General features: G+C 42.8%; 1 protein-coding gene across 7 annotated transcripts in view; it reads right to left on the reverse strand.

Moving 5' to 3' along the window:
* agap1 (ArfGAP with GTPase domain, ankyrin repeat and PH domain 1) overlaps window positions 1–16,653 on the reverse strand; it is a 759,171-nt gene that overhangs the window by 72,055 nt on the left and 670,463 nt on the right. For 4 of the 7 annotated variants that reach the window (XM_072578526.1, XM_072578525.1, XM_072578522.1 and 1 more), the window contains 3 exons: window positions 10,599–10,753; window positions 9,287–9,377; window positions 6,987–7,209 (listed from right to left, as the gene is read on the reverse strand). In XM_072578526.1, the coding sequence (XP_072434627.1) occupies window positions 6,987–7,209; window positions 9,287–9,377; window positions 10,599–10,753 (469 nt within the window). Of the gene's footprint in view, window positions 1–6,986; window positions 7,210–9,286; window positions 9,378–10,598; window positions 10,754–13,685; window positions 13,770–16,653 lie in introns of all 7 variants that reach the window. The other 3 variants (XM_072578524.1, XM_072578523.1, XM_072578521.1) reach the window with 1 other exon arrangement.

Raw genomic sequence — 16,653 nt, forward strand, 5'->3', positions numbered from 1 at the left:
AGGCTGCTGATAATTGCAGGAAACCATTAAAGCCATTTACAGGTGACATTAACAGATTACCAGAAGGGGAGGTCGTAGGTATGCATCATAATCCGGATCCTGCATGGCTGAAGGACTGAAGCTACAGTGCAAAACCTGGCTCTTTTTCTACTGCACCTTCCAAAACTACAAACTTCACCAGATGAGGCTGCAGGTACACAGACACATCGCTTCCTGCAAATTCTGCTTCGAATCACTCATTACCCCAACTTGGAAAAACATTGCTTTTCCTGCAATGCCACTGGGTCAAAATCCTGAAACTCCTAACCTGATAGCACAGCAACACAGAAATTGCAGCATTTTCAAGAAAATGGTTCACCAAATCATTCTCAAGTGTAACCAGAGCAGGGCAATAAATCCTGACCTTGCTACAGATGCCCACATTCTGTGAATGATAAAATGCACAAAACACAGACTTTCACGGCTGTTTGTGTAAAAAGTGTTTCCTGTTACTACCCTGAAAGATCTGGCTCTAATTTGATGGTTATACCTCCTTGTTTTGGACTAGGCTTGTTCAGTAGGTCAGCACATTGCCCAATATCAAACAGCACTAACCTGCCCCCAAGAAACTGAAGCAGAAGTTGGAGTGACAGAACTGGCCTAGTGAAGGGGAAACGAGAAAAAAAATGGCAGCCCAACTCCTATTCACATTGGGTCAGAATATGTTCTCGATTACATTGTAATTTCCAATTTCCACTCCCTTTCAGTCACGTGGGTCACTGGGTGAGGCACTTGCAAATATTTGAGGCTCATTGGACTGCATACCTTCAGGAATCAAACATCTACAGACAGGGCAAGAAAAGGAATGCACTAAGGAAAAACATTTTTAATATCTATATTGTACCTTCCACAATCTCAGAACATCCTAACACACTTTACAGGCAACAAAGTACTTTTGAAGTGCAGTTGCCATGATAATTGTAGAAATGTGGAAGGTAATTAGCACATACAGCAATGAGCTGATTGAAGAATAGACATTGGCCACAATGTGTCTGTTCTTAAAAATACTGCCATGTAATATTTTTTACGTTTGCAGGTCTTTGCTTAACAGCTCACAAATACAGTTGTAACGTTAAGGTCAAACCTCTTAAATGGGTCTTGAACCCACATGTATAGATGGAGAGGTGAGAGTATCAATCACTAAATCATGGAAAGTGCCAATGGAAACAAATCTTTGGCCTTTCCCATTAGCACTGACCATTGCCGTGTGGTCCTCATATCATAAAATATAGCTTCTACATAATTACGAGAAGCCTAGGTGGAGTGGGCAGGAAGGATCCTTTTCCGTAATCTTTCATTCCATAACTAGGGTACAATCCTTTAAAGTAACTAACAGAAATATTACAGGGAAGCTTAGAAATGTTTTCACCTCAAGCGTGGTGGGGGGCCTGGCTGTCACTGCCTGAAGAGGATGATAACATAAACGACCCTAATCATATAAAATAAATGAGATACACTTAACTGCAGTAGCCGTGAGGGCAAGACACCAAGACTTGGAAAGTGAGAGGAGAATGGACAGACTTTCATAAAATCCAGCATTGACATGATGGGTCAAGTGGCCCTCTTCTGTGTCGCATATATTCTACTGGAAAGCTAAGAGCTGAATTCTGACTTACAGATCACTGTGAGCAAGATATTGATACTAGCCATAAAATTCACTTGTGTAACCAAACAGTGGAAAAAGTGCTTCTGTTTGGATTTCCAAGTGGAGGGAAGGCTGATTGTCTTTTACTGAAAATTCCCAAGTAGTTTGGGCAGATTGAGTTTTTGCACAAGGTTCACACCTATATTCACAAACACTGCATGAAAAGCAGACTAGCACCCATGAATCTCATCTAAATTTGATAAATTAAGCTGAAAACTTTGTGATTCAATAGCAGTCCTTAATTATTCCTGAAACAATATTTACATGTGGTCACAAGTTCTACTCTCGACCCTTTTCTATCGTGACTGCGTTGTGTATAATACTTTGAATCCTGCTTGAATTTCATATCCTTAAGGAGCATTCACAATTCAGAACTGCAGGTCACTGATGAAAAAAATACCACAGCCATTAAGAGTTTGATCTCTGCCTTGGTTACTGAAGTTTACACTACCTGAAACACCTCTATTGAAGCTAGTTTATAAATGAAAAAAGACAAGAAATTTCAAACAGGCTCTAAAATTCTCCAAAACACACTACTTTGCTACTGGGGCAAAACACAGCTGAGACCACATAAGGCTGGATAAGCTACAGATAATCCATTAGGTGAAAGTGAGGACTGCAGATCTGGAAGATTAGAGTTGAGACTGGGGTGTCGGAGAAGCACAGCAGGTCAGGCAGCATCCGAGGAGCAGGAGAATCGACATTTCGGACAAATGCCCTTCATTATGAACGAGGCTGTGATCCAAGGAGGTGGTGAGATAAACGGGAGGGGGTGGGGTGGTGGGGAAGATAGCTGAGTGTGCAATAGGTAGATGGAGGTGGGGGTAATGATAGGTGGGAAGGAAGATGGACAGGTCATGAGGGTGGTGCCAAATTGGAAAGTTGGAACTGGGCTAAGGTGGGGGCAGGAGAAATGAGGAAACTGGTGAAATCCACATTAATTTTGTGTGATTGGAGGGTCCTGAGGCAGAAGATGAGGTGTTCTTCCTCCAGGTGTTGGGTGGTTAGGGAGTGGCAATGGAGGAGGCACAGGACCTGCATGTCCTTAGCGAAGTGGGAGATGGAGTTGAAGTTGAAGTGTTTGGCCGCAGGGAGTCTGGGTTGATTGGTGCGGATGTCCCAGAGATGTTCTCTGAAGCGCTCTACCAGTAGGCATCCTGTGGACCATCTCAGACACCTCCCTCTCCTTCCTGGACCTCTCCATCTCCACCTCCATCAATGGTGACCGACTCAATACTGATATCTTGTACAAAGCCGACTCTCACAGCTACTTGGACTACACCTCCTCCCGTCCTGCTTCTTGTAAAAACACTCTTATTCCCAATTCCTCCGCCGCATCTGCTCCTGAAGATGACCAGTTCCACCACAGAACACGCCAGATGGTCTTCTTTAAAGACCGCGATCTCCCTTCCCACGCGGCTGATAATGCCCTCCAGCACAGCTCTTCCATTTCCCGAAACACCGCCATCAAACTGCGCCCCTCCAATCACAACAAGGACAGAAACCCCTTGGTCCTGATCTTCTACCCCACCAACCTCTGTATACATTATATCATACTCCGCATTTCCGTCACCTACAAACAGACCCCACCATCAGAGATAAATTTCTCTCCCCACACCATTCGCTTTCCGTTCCGTAATGACCGTTCCCTCCGCGACTACCTTGTCAGGTCCATGACCCCCACCAATCCACTCTCCCCTCCCCGCCCGGCACCCTCCCTGCCACGGCAGGAGTTGCAAAACCTGCGCCCACACCTGCCCCCTCCACCTTCGCCCAAGACCTCAAAGGAACCTTCCACATCCATCACAGTTTTACCTGCACTTCTACACGTCATTTACCATATCTGTTGCTCCCAATCTGGTCTCCTCTACATTGGCGAAATAGACCCTTCAGTCCAACCCGGCCATGCTGACCAGATATCCTAAATTAATTTAGTTCCATTTGCCAGCATTTGGCCATATCCTTCTAAACCCTTCATAGTCACATACCCATCCAGATGCCTTTTAAATGTTGTGATTGTACCAGAATTCACCAATTCCTCTGGCAGCTTATTCCATACACACACTGTATAAAAAAGTTGCCCTCTCACCTCAAACCTATGACCTTTAGTCTTGAACTCCCCTACCCTGGGGAAAAAAAACCTTGTCTATTCCCTCCATTCATTCCCCTCACAATTTTATAAACCTCGGTAAGATCACCTCACAGCCTCTGACATTCCAGGGAAAGGATGCCGACTTGCAGTGTGCTTCAGAGAACATCTATGGGTCACCCACACCAACCAACCCCACTGCCCAATGGCCCAACACTTCAACTCCCCTTCCCACGCTGCCAAGGATAAGCAGGTGCTGAGCCTCCTCCATCACCGCTCCCTAACCACCCGACGCCTGGAGGAAGAACGCCACATCTTCTGCTTCTGGACCCTCCAACCCCATGAGAATAATGTGAATTTCACCAGTTTCCTCATTTCTCCTCCCCCCCACCTTATCTCAGTTCCAAACTTCGAACTCGGCATCGCCCACATGACCTGTCCATCTTCCTTCTTACCTATCTGCTCCACCCTCCCCTCCAACCCATCATCATTACCCCCACCTCCATCTGCCTATTGCACCCTCAGCTACCTTCCCTTCAGCCCCATTCCCCTCTCATTTATCTCTCCACCCCCTCGGCACACAGCCTCATTCCTGATGAAGGGCTTTTGCCCGAATCATTGATTCTCTTGCTCCTCGGGTGCTGCCTGACCTGCTTTGCTTTTCCAGCATCACACTCTTGACTACAGATAGTCCATTGCCCAGTCTCCTCACATTTTGCAGCCTAGTGTCTGGTAGCTACTGGCATTTATTTACCTGGTTATGTGGCTGAAAATGATTCCTAAAAACACCATATGTCCTTTAAAGTTTTCAAGAACAAAAAACTTCAGAAAAGTTTTACAAGGATTTTGCTGTGGTTGGAGGGTTTGAGGTTTAGGGAGAGGCTGATTAGGCTGAGACTATTTTCCCTGGAATGTCAGAGGCTGAGGGGTTTATAAAATCATGAGGGGGAATGAATGGAGTGAATAACCAAGGGTTTTTTTCCCCCCCACGTTAGGGGAGTTCAAGACTAAAGGGCACAGGTTTAAGGTGAGAGGGCAACTTTTTCACATAGTGTGTGTATGGAATGAGCTGCCAGAGGAAGTGATGCATGCTGGTACAATTACATAATTTAAAAGGCATCTGGATGGGTACATGGCTAGGAAGGGTTTAGAAGCATATGGGCTACGCTGGCAAATGGAACTAGAATAATTTAGGATAGCTGATCAGCATGGCCGTGTTGGACCGAAGGGTCTATTTCCGTACTGCACAACTCCATGACCTCAACCTGTTGTTGTGACTTCACAACTTTGGAGCATTGCTTGCTGAAGCTTCTCACAAAGGACCACGTGAAAGAGATTCTGGAGTATGTAGGGTTGGATGTCCATCTAATTCTCTATTCTATCAAATTCTTAAACATCTCAAAGGGAAAGTACTTTCTCTGGTGGATGGTAAAGTTCTCTAACTTTAAATTCAGAGTGGTACTGTTCAGGGAGGGTAATATCAGGATGCACTTCTTAACATAAAGGGCGGTGAAAATCTCTAATTCTCTCCCTTCACAAAACACTGTTGAGGTGGAGGTCAATTAAAAATTCAGAATGGACTTCACTAAATTTTTGATTAATAAAGGGATGAAGACAAATGAAACCAAGGCAGAATAGCCTCCTCCTCGTCCTATACTTAAAGAGGAGCTAAGTTTACATAATTATACAAAATGACGAGGAAGTGATTAACATGCTAGAAGAACAGAAAGAGATGGAAATGCAGGGTGAAGACAAGATGAACATATTTGGAAATGAAGTGGTAAAGAAATGCAGAAAATATACAGTGTAACTCTAGTTTTACTTCAAGCTGTCAAGTCTCATAACTGTTTGTCATATATTTTCGAGGGGCCAGGATATTGTTCCATTCCATTTGTGCTTTGCCTGAAATCTGGTCCTTGCCTCATTGCCTGTTGACCCTTCATCTTATGTTCCTCAGCATATTTGGTCAGAGATGAGTCACTATGGTCTTCCATTCTTATCGTCAGGGGAAGAAGGCAGATCCGAATTCCACCTTGGTTGGAATGGGATTTTAGTAGTCACTGTTGGTATTATTCTGAATCATACACTAGCCATCTAGCCAACTGAATTAATTAGCTCCCATCTAAATATTGCAAATACAAAGAAAAAGGTCAGCTGTGTCCGAAAAGATATTCTTTTACCTTTGGGTAGAGAAGTGAATTAAAGCAATCCCTATCCTCTGGGGGTATGTACACTCTGTGGGAGTTCTTTGGCTCAACTGATCTCATGGTGGGAATTTATTGTATGTTAATTACATCAGAAATTATCCTCTGGCTTTGAAATGTTGCTTTTATGTGCAGAAAGCTAACAGCCACAAAATAGTTATCCTCAAGGTCCAGCAATTTGACACATAAATGAAGTGTTAAAACTAAACCCATACAAACTATAGCAATCTGTTGTTCACAATCTATCTCCCTGAAACTTAAAACTGACTTTGAACATATTTACATGTTGAGTATGAAAGGACTGTTCTGATCTGAGATGGCAAAGACCTGTTCACAGTTATACAAGTGAGGCAAATTCTCCCCGTTCAGGAGTTTCCCCACGTTCAAGCATTCATTTCTATGTTGCATGATTCATCAAATCTCTGTCAGGTATGAAGTTAACTTATCTTAGGACTGATAGTTAATAGCTACTGAAAAGGAATCACGATTTTATTTTTGGGACAGTTGACAGGAATATGTCAAAGCATTATATCGCTGAAAGCTAAATTTTTTTTACTGCTTTAGTGTAATCATAAATCTTGTAAATAAACTTGGTTACTAGTTTTTGCTAGTACATCATGATCGAACTGTGCAGTATTTTCCACCTATTTAAAAAATACTGTTAGATGCAGCCAAACAACTATATGCATAAAATATCTCAGTAGCAGAGCAGCTTTTAATCTTTGAGTCACAGTTTCAACGTACAGAGATAGTGAAGAGCAAGGCCATGGGGGAATGAATCATTAAGACCAGAATTTTAAAATTTCTGAGCCAATTTAAGTCAGTGGGTACAGGGTGATGGGTGAAGGGATATGGTACGAGGTAGGACATAAGCAGCAGAGTTTTAGATAAGCCCAATTTTAGAGAGAATAGGCCAGTGAGGGCAGTATTGGAATAGTGCAGTTTGGAGAAAACAAAAAAATGGTCCAGAGTTAATTCAAGACTAATGAATAGAGATGAATGCATGTACCTTGTGGAATCGGGTGAGGGTTTGGTGCGTCCCTGGGCACTTCCTTCCCAAATGCTGTTAGCTACTTCATTCCCAATAGATGACATTACTCGGATAAGCTCCAGGGGCCAATCGTCAAGATCGAGGGAGCGGACCCGTGATAGGTGGGTGCCAAGGTTGCGGTGGATACCTGAGCATTCAATGCACATGAGAGCTCCTAGGTTCAAACTGGCCCAGTCTGGATCTGGAACAAATTCAAATCAGTAAAAAGCTTACTAAATGGTGCATAATAAATGTCAACACACAAGAAAAATACTGGAAATCTGAAATAAAGCAGAAAATGGTGGAAATACTCAGCATGTCTGTCAGCAGCTGTAGAGAGCAAAACAAGAGTTAATATTTCATCTGATTGAAAGGTCACAAACTGTAATGCTAAGTCTCTTTCACTCTCCAGACATGCTACCTGTCTTGCTTACTAAATGTCTCTTCATGTGCCTTTGAACTGGACAATGAGAATCGTTTTATCTGTGGACAGACTTATCCTCTGTTGCAGTATTTTTATTTGAACACTGGGTCCTGATGACTTCAGGAGAAGTTGTTGAGGCAATGTAATAGGGATGAAGGAATACAGTTATGTGGATAGACTGGAGAAAATGAAGCTGTTCTCCTTAAAGTGGAATAGGGTAAGTGACTGTAAATATTTCATTGTGTAAATAAAGAGAAGCCTTCTCAAATAGCTGAGGAGATCAATTAAGATGATCAGCAAAAGATCAAGAGGCAATGTGAAACTTTTGATCCACCAAGTGGTTAGGATTCAGAATGCAATGCCTGGTAGGATGGTGGATATGGAGCAGATAACAAGTGGAGCTGGAAAAAGCACAGCAGGTCAAGCAATATCCGAGAAGGAGGGGAGTCACATTTCCTCATGAAAGGTTCTGACCCGAAACATTGACTCCCCTCCTCCTCTGATGCTGCTTGACCTGTTGTACTTTTTCCAGCTCCACTCTTTATCCACTCTGACTCTCCAGCTTCAGCAGTTCTCACTATCTCCAAGTTGGTGGATACAAATTTAAAAGGAGCTATCAAAAAGGAACTGAAGATTCCTGAAAGAGGAAAGTTTGCATGGATATAGGGAGAGCGCAGTGGAGGTACCTTTAGAATGAGCTGTCACAGTGTAGATGGTCCAAACAGCTTCCTTATATGCAGTATCATCTCATAATTCTATGTGAAATAATAAGTGAATGGAATCATTAACCCAAGGAGAGTCAGCCACCTTGATGTGTAGTTTAATACTCTTTAACACTTGTGACTCTCAGACTGTAAACCTGCTGAGGTCAGGAAATAAAATCAAGACATTTTTGGTTTTTATGGCTCAGTGACACTTTAGATATATCTATGAGCTAAATGAGAAATATAAAGTCTACCCCCAAAAGCCACCATTCCATTAAAGATTTTCAGTATTTATCACACACAGTAGACAAGCACAATATCTTGTTTAACACTGACAGTTGCACTATAGAAGGAGCTCCATAAAGGGATCCCTTCTTGTTACAATCAAAACATATCTTTTATCCAATTAACTGTGCTCACTACATGTGGTTAAAGCAGGGTCTTTGGCCTCAAAATACTAGAAACTACTAGAAACACCCTCAAAGAATGCTGCTAAGCATGAGTGTTAGCCACTTAAATGTACTATTCTGTCATGAGGTACATAGCACCATTAACAACTTCGGAGCATATAATTTATGATATGGTTAAGCCTGTGCTGGAGTACTGCATCCAATTCTGGACCCAAAGGATTGGGAAAGCATTGGAGCAGGTGGAGAGATTTATAAGAAGAGAATCAGAGACCTCAGTTATGTGGAATGGTTACAGAGGGATGTTTTCCTTAGACCAGATAAGAGGAAATTTAATAGAGATACTCAAAACTTATGAGGCAAATAGAGAGAAATTGTTTACACTGGCAAGAGGGTCAGCAACTAGAGAACACAGAAGGGAAAAAGCGAGGGGGAGACAAGATTACTTTTTTACTCTGTGTGTTGTTACGAGCTGGAACGTACTAACTTAAAGGAGATTTAATAATAAATTTTAAAAGGGAACATAATCTGAAATATAAAAATTGAGACATTTGCTGGGTTAAGGAGAAAGAGCAGGAAAGTGGGACCAATTGCAAAGAGCTGGCACAAAAAAAATGATAGGCTGATGGCCTTCTCCTGTGCTGTATGATTTCTAAGATCTCCTAGAAATTCTTTCTGGTCAGGAATGAGACAGAGATGAAGAAGGAAACAACATCTGACAGAAAATGTCTTTTCATCACTTACTTAATGCCTCGCAGTCCACACAATGAGAGTTGCCACGAATGTTTCTGATTGACTGAAGAGCGATAGCTTCATTCTGGCTCGCCAGTCGTGACTAAGCAAAGGCAAAATAATAGACAGATACAGTCAGTGCCAATGAATGTAGCCACAGCACATTATTTAAGCTGAATGTTTCTACAATGATCATGCTGTTTTTCTGAGATTAATTACCCCATGCTTCACAAATAAACACAGGTCTGCAGGTCTGGGAGATTATTCATAGTAGAATTCATGTTTAATGTGATCAATAGGTTAAACAGCAAGAAACAGAAAACCTAGAGAAGTACAGACAGCAATATTGATGGTCAAAGTATTTTACAATAACCTTAAAATTTGAGCTAGGGCATTCAGGGGTGTTGGGAGTAAACAGCTGACTCATTACCTTTTATGTAACAAAGTTCAATTGAAAATTTCAAAACCGAGATTGATGGATTTTTGTCATTATTTACTCCAAAACTAAGGCGGCAAATGGGAGCTGTGATCCAACTGAATGGTGAAACAGTCTCCTAGGGCTGAATGGCCTTCTACTAATCTATGTTTCTGCCAGCAACACTGCATGCATTTTGAGGATATTGAACAAAACCTTTGTAACAAGGGGATCACTGCATTCCCTCTTTTTAAACATCCAGATACAAGTGCAGAAAGGTAGGGTCCATTCCTTGCATGTTTACCAGAAGATGTACTCAAGAAACTTGCATTTTATTATAAATTCTAACAAACTGCACTAGATAGATTAGCACTGTGGAAACACAGGGCTGCTTAGTGGCACCCACTGTCCTTAATGGATCTTGTAAACCAATTGAAGATCACTGTTTGGCTGTCCCTGGAGACTGTTCTAATTGGATTGTTATATACAGAACAAAATTAAAGCTCCAACAGCAAACTAATGAAAGGGAGTGCAATATTTGTTATTCTGTGCAGTCTTGATGCCAAATTTTACTCAACTTTCATTTTTCTCTTTAACCTATAACAGCTTTTCAATGAGGTTTTAACTGGGGCTTGATTAAAAAGAAATATAATCTGAACCACATACTGAAGGCACCAATACCAAATTTAGATTTGGTTGAAATAATGTACAGATGTTTAAACTGGAAGTGCCATGAGCAGACTGTCCTTTTAATAGCATGGAACCTTACTGAAAAGGAAGGAGAACTTTGGCTTTCAGTACCACAGCTACGACATGGAGAAAACCTTAAGAGAGGAAGCAGTTACAGTGCATGTGATAGTGGAGCATTGTCAGTAAACCAAGTAAAATAGAGGAGCTCAGGAAAATCACCTTGTTCTTGCTGCTCTCGCAGGATTGCAAACTAGCCAGAATCTGACTTTCAATTGCTTGGACCCACGCGTCCCTTTCCTCATAAGAGGCAGCTTCAAAATGCCAGGTCTGGCCTGTCAGAGACACGATGATAAACTCAAAATTCTCTTCTTGCTCTGTAAAGGAAACAAAAAGTAATAGCTTGAATAAGCGGAGAAACACAGCTACGGTAGGCAGTGGTGGTCGGCTGGGATGTGGGAGCTTGTTAACACTTGCTTGAACTCAAGGCCTTTTTTTTGCAAATTGCTTCAATCTGCATACTTTGAGAGTCAATTTGGAGTCAGTAAAGGTCAGAGAGAAAATGCAGGAGCATATGGCCAATAGGTCAACAAACCGTTAATGAGACAGTATTCAGAGTAAAGCACACTAAGGGTTAAGAAAACTTTGGAATAAGACTGGGTTCCCCAAGTGAAATTTAACAACTGAACTTTCACTGGCTAATGAGTCTAACATGTCGATTAGATTATATTGGGATCAGAAGTTAAACAGTTAAAGAGGAGGGTTAACATTTGGAAGTGATTACGAGAAGAAAATTGACCCCTGTTTTTTCATCATCTATTACAGAGACAACAGAAGCATAATTAGGAATTACTGGTATCATTCAGAAGCAGCTTTGAAAAGTTGACTAGTTTCAAAGGAGTGCCTTGCAACCCGATAGCTAACATTAAAGGCCATCAGAAGATTACTCACTCCTGCATATAATTTAAAAGGAAAGTCACAAACAGCATCTGGACAATTAAAGAACAGAATATGGAGAGAAGTTTTTTACTTCTCAAAAAGCAGAGGGGTTGCAAGCTTCCTTGAGCACTATTTCAGGCTTTGCAGGAGTACTTGAGTATTTTCATCATTTTGTACAACATATTACATTTGAAGACACACAGAATGACTGGAGAAAGTGAAAAGGCGACTTAAAGGATGATGCCAAGTCTGAAAAACAACAACTATCAAGAAATGGTGAACATGCTGTAGCGCATTTCTCTAAAAAAAAATGAAAGCTGAGGGGAAACATGCTAAAGGTGTTCAAAATTCTAAAACAGTTTTAGATGGACTCACGGAAGATGTTTCTGCTGATGGGACAATCGGAAGCTCAGGGTATAAATATATATCTTTGCCAGTTCCCTGCTCAGTGGCAAACTCAATGGCAAGACTCATTGTGACCCTGGCTCAGAGCTAAAAAGTCTGGGTTCAATCCCCACTCCAGGACTTGATGGCCAAGGAATCTGCTTTCCTAACCAGGCCAAACAGGGTCACGTTTCAACCTGGAAATCCAAAATCTGCCAATGGCCAGTGGTAAAGGTTAGAAAGGCGACTAGTCAGTTATGAAATGGTAAGAAATCGGAGCTTCTACTACCACTGTCCCTAGCTCTATGCTATTAACATGCAAATACAAACGTTGGCTGCCACAGCAACTCAAACCCCTCGAGGTTGGCGTATGGGGAGAGGGTTCAGGGTGGGAAGGAGAAGAGAGGAGTGGATTAGATTTGTGCCAACAGCAGAGAGTTCAATCCCTGCTCTGCCTGCGGTGGATTCGAGAGCTGCTTCCTTGCCCTGCCCACGGAGGAGATCGCGATGTTGCGGGTCGGACCTGCCTTTGGGCAGAGAACTCAACAAGTGGTTGAATTTGGACTAAATAGTCTATTTTTGTGCTGTACGATTCCATACACACTCCCTCTTTAGACAGTTCTAATGATAGTATAGGTGGAGGCAACAGGTCTCATGTCAATGTAAAAGTTCATGTGAGAGCAGTGAAATGTCAGAGCTGAGTATATTTTTGCTGAAACGTAACAACAATCACTAATGCTGAAATTCTCTAATCATTTGTGATGCAGTAATGCATTTTTTAAGCAAAAGGCTGAGCAAATACTGACATTTAAATTCCTGCTGGGGGCACCCAGTAACAATGGGACTTCAATCACTTGTGGCTGACTCCACACTTTACAGCATAGATTTATTCAATGCCAATTGGTGATAAAACAGAAGCTGTATTATATAACAAAAAATGTTTCCAAAACAAATCAGAATCAATTATTTAAAAGCAATGAAAATTACAATTTCAAATACAAGTTTATGGCTTATAAAAAAATACCATACACTGAGGGCCTCAGGCTCCATTCATTGTGATAGAACTTTACATGTTAAAAAAAACATTGTCAGGAAAAAATTAAATTAAAACCATTCACTGACGTTGTCTGTAAGTAACATGGCAACAGCACCACGATTATCTGACCCACTCGTTTTCCTTTTAAACTGACAACAGCACTCAACTGGTTGGCTTACTGGAATGTGACCAACTTTGCATTCTGTATATCATATACAATTCCAGGACTACATGTATTAAAATGCCTTGAAATGGATTTCGGGCAGTTGAATAAATTGGCCTCTTGACATTTTGTATAAAGAAAGAAACTAATTTATAATTTTCGTGTACAAATGAAAAAACTCAATCTTCTATTAAACAAACATGTGATTGCTGCCTTTGCTGAAAGCATTTCAAGTCAATTTATGAACTTTGACTTGGCTGACCTTCAGCAGTGCAGAATAACAGGCATAGACTATAAAGCACCTGAACATGCAAATAACCTAGCATGCACCAGCTCTGGATTGGAGGCCAGCTACAAAGAGCATTACAGGCAATGTTTCGCAAAACAAATTAAATACTGTACTTAAATGTCACAGCACACGATTGTATTTTGCCACAGATCATTACACCTGCTACTTGCACCTTAAACTGCAATAACTTGAAAAATATTACATCGAATGCCAACATGTACAAAAAGGGGGTAGGGAGGAAGGGGGGCACTGGTGAGAATGGAAAATGGGTTTCTTGAAGTAATTTAAACATCACTATTCCACGGCTAGAGGAAAGGTCAGAATTTAAGTAAAGAAAAAAGGAACATGTATGACATAAATGAAGCAGTTTAATAAAACAAAAACAAAACACAAACAGAATAAAAGCCCACACAAGTAGGCAAGTATGCTCCAGGCAAACTAATACCAATTTCTACTGGGTGATCAGGTTTAAGTTGGTGTTCCTCTTGGATTAATTACCTTCTGTGTTGGTGCTGGTGCTGCTGCTGCTGTATATGTTTCGCAAGCTACCTACACGGTTTAGTTTCCATGCTTTACGTTTGGCTGCATCCAGAGAGCAGAAGGAGAAGGCAAAAGGGAGAATGAGAGAGAGAGAGAGAGAGATATCAAAGTCACAGCGAGAAAGTAGACAACTAGCGGAGGGCGGGGGATGGTAGTGGCAGGCACTTGTTAAATATCCCGCAGCTAATAGGAGCAAGCACATTCAATTGCCACGGTTCTACCTCTCCAAACCAGGATCTTGGGTGGAGTGAAGACAAGTCTGGAGAAGTGGCAGAGCCCATACAGGCCAAGGCAGCAATTGACAGCTTGCTGATACTCATCCATCTCTCAATGCACTTCCTGCAGGTCTGAACAATCACACACATATTCACATCTGAACCATTATCTAGATGCTTGAAATAGTTATAAAAAAACATAGTACTTTTCCCAACATAACTTATGTTATCAAAATATCCTATTTATTATAAAATAACACCTAACAATCGAAAAGTAAACAAAAGGGACAATTTCTATTTAATGTAGCTTAAGTAATTACTACATATATTCAACAAGACATTTCAGAATATAATTTTCCTCCCAAGTTATCTTTCCTATTTCTTCTGAAACCTTTGGTATTTGGTGGCCAACACCAAATGAGAGTGTGTGGTCCACACATTCAGAGGGAAGGCCTGTTTTTTTCTCAGTCATACAAATCTTTCCCCTTCAAACATTCATCCCTTTTGAAAATTACCACTGAGTCAGCTTCCACTGCCATTTCAGGCAGTGCATTCCAGATCACAATAACGTGCTGTACAAAAATGTTTTGTCCACATCTCCCCTCTAGTTTCTTTGCCAGTTATTTTGTCATGTATTTCACAGTCACTCTTGCCAGCTAAAACAGTTCCTCTGCATTTACTCTGTCACAACTCCCCTTTACTTTAATCACTCCCCTAACCTTTTCTTGACTGAAGAGAAAAGTCCCAGCTTCTCCCTCTACATAAATGAAGTTTGTTACCCCTACAAAAATGCACTGGGAGCATATCACAGGTCAACCATTGGAAAGGAATGAGGATAAGGCAGGCATAACAGGAAACAATAATAGACGACTAGTTATCCAAAAGTACATTAGAGTAAGTTGGGAAGTGAGGTTAAACTATGTTTTGGACTGCTTTCTAGATCAGAGCTGAAAATGTGTTGCTGGAAAAGCGCAGCAGGTCAGGCAGCATCCAGGGAGCAGGGGAATCGACGTTTCGGGCATAAGCCCTTCTTCAGGAATGAGGAAAGTGTGCCAAGAGGGCTAAGATAAAAGTTAGGGAGGAGGGACTTGGGGGAGGGGCGTTGGAAATGCGACAGGTGGAAGGAGGTCAAGGTGAGGGTGATAGGACGGAGTGGGGGTGAGGGCAGAGAGGTCAGGAAGAAGATTGCAGGTTAGGAAGGTGGTGCTGAGTTCGAGGGTTGGGACTGAGACAAGGTGAAGGGAGGGGAAATGGGGAAACTGGAGAAATCTGGGTTCATCCCTTGTGGTTGGAGGGTTCCTGGGCGGAAGACGAGGCGCTCTTACTCCAGCCGTCATGTTGCTATGGTCTGGCGATGGAGGAGTCCAAGGACCTGCATATCCTTGGTGGAGTGGGAGGGGGAGTTGAAAGTGTTGAGCCATGGGGTGGTCGGGTTGCTTGGTCCGGGTGTCCCAGAGGTGTTCTCTGAAATGTTCCGCAAGTAGACGGCCTGTCTCCCCAATATAGAGAAGGCCACATCAGGTGCAGCGGATGCAGTAAATGATGTGTGTGGAGGTGCAGGTGAATTTGTGGCAGATATGGAAGGATCCCTTGGGGCCTTCGAGGGAAGTGAGGGGGGAGGTGTGGGCGCAAGTTTTGCATTCCTTGTGGTTGTAGGAGAAGGTGCTGGGAGTGGAGGTTGGGTTGGTGGGGGGTGTGGACCTGACGAGGGAGTCACGGAGGGAGTGGTCTTTTCGGAACGCTGATAGAGGAGGGGAGGGAAATATATCCCTGGTGGTGGGGTCCATTTGGAGGTGGCAGAAATGACGACGGATGATACGCTGTATATGGAGGTTGGTGGGGTGGTAGGTGAGGACCAGTGGGGTTCTGTCCTGGTGGCAATTGGAGGGGCGGGGCTCCAGGGCAGAGGAGCGGGAAGTGGAGGAGATGCGGTGGAGAGCATCACCGATCACGTCTGGGGGAAATTACGGTCTTTGAAGAAGGAGGCCATCTGGTTGTACGGTATTGGAACTGGTCCTCCTGGGAGCAGATGTGGCGGAGACAAAGGAGTTGGGAATATGGGGTGGTGTTTTTACAGGGGGCAGGGTGGGAGGAGGTGTAGTCTAGGTAGCTGTGGGAGTTGGTCGGTTTATAGTAAATGTCCGTGTTGATTCGGTCACCCGAGATAGAAATGGAGAGGTCTAGGAAGGGGAGGGAGGAGTCTGAGATGGTCCAGGTAAATTTGAGGTCGGGGTGCAAGGTGTTGGTAAAGTGAATGAACTGTTCAACCTCCTCGTGGGAGCACAAGGTAGCGCTGATACAGTCATCGATGTAGCAGAGGAAAAGGTGAGGGGTGGTGCCAGTGTAGCTGCGGAAGATGGATTGTTCCACATATCCGACGAAGAGGCCCATGTGGGTGCCCATGGCTACTCCTTTGGTTTGGAGGAATTGGGAGGATTGGAATGAGAAATTGTTCAGAGTGAGGACCAGTTCAGTTAGTCGAAGGAGGGTGTCAGTGGAAGGGTACTGGTTGGTACGGCGGGAAAGGAAGAAGCGGAGGGCTTTGAGTCCTTCATGATGGGGGATGGAGGTGTACAGGGACTGGATGTCCATGGTGAAGATAAGGCGTTGGGGACCGGGGAAGCGAAAATCTGGGAGGTGGTGGAGGGCATGGGTGGTGTCCCGAACGTGGGTGCTTTCTAGATCAGTATAGTCATTAGTGCAAATTGGAT

The sequence above is a fragment of the Chiloscyllium punctatum genome, chromosome 10, assembly GCF_047496795.1.
Source record: "Chiloscyllium punctatum isolate Juve2018m chromosome 10, sChiPun1.3, whole genome shotgun sequence".
Classification (NCBI taxonomy): Eukaryota; Metazoa; Chordata; class Chondrichthyes; order Orectolobiformes; family Hemiscylliidae; genus Chiloscyllium; species Chiloscyllium punctatum.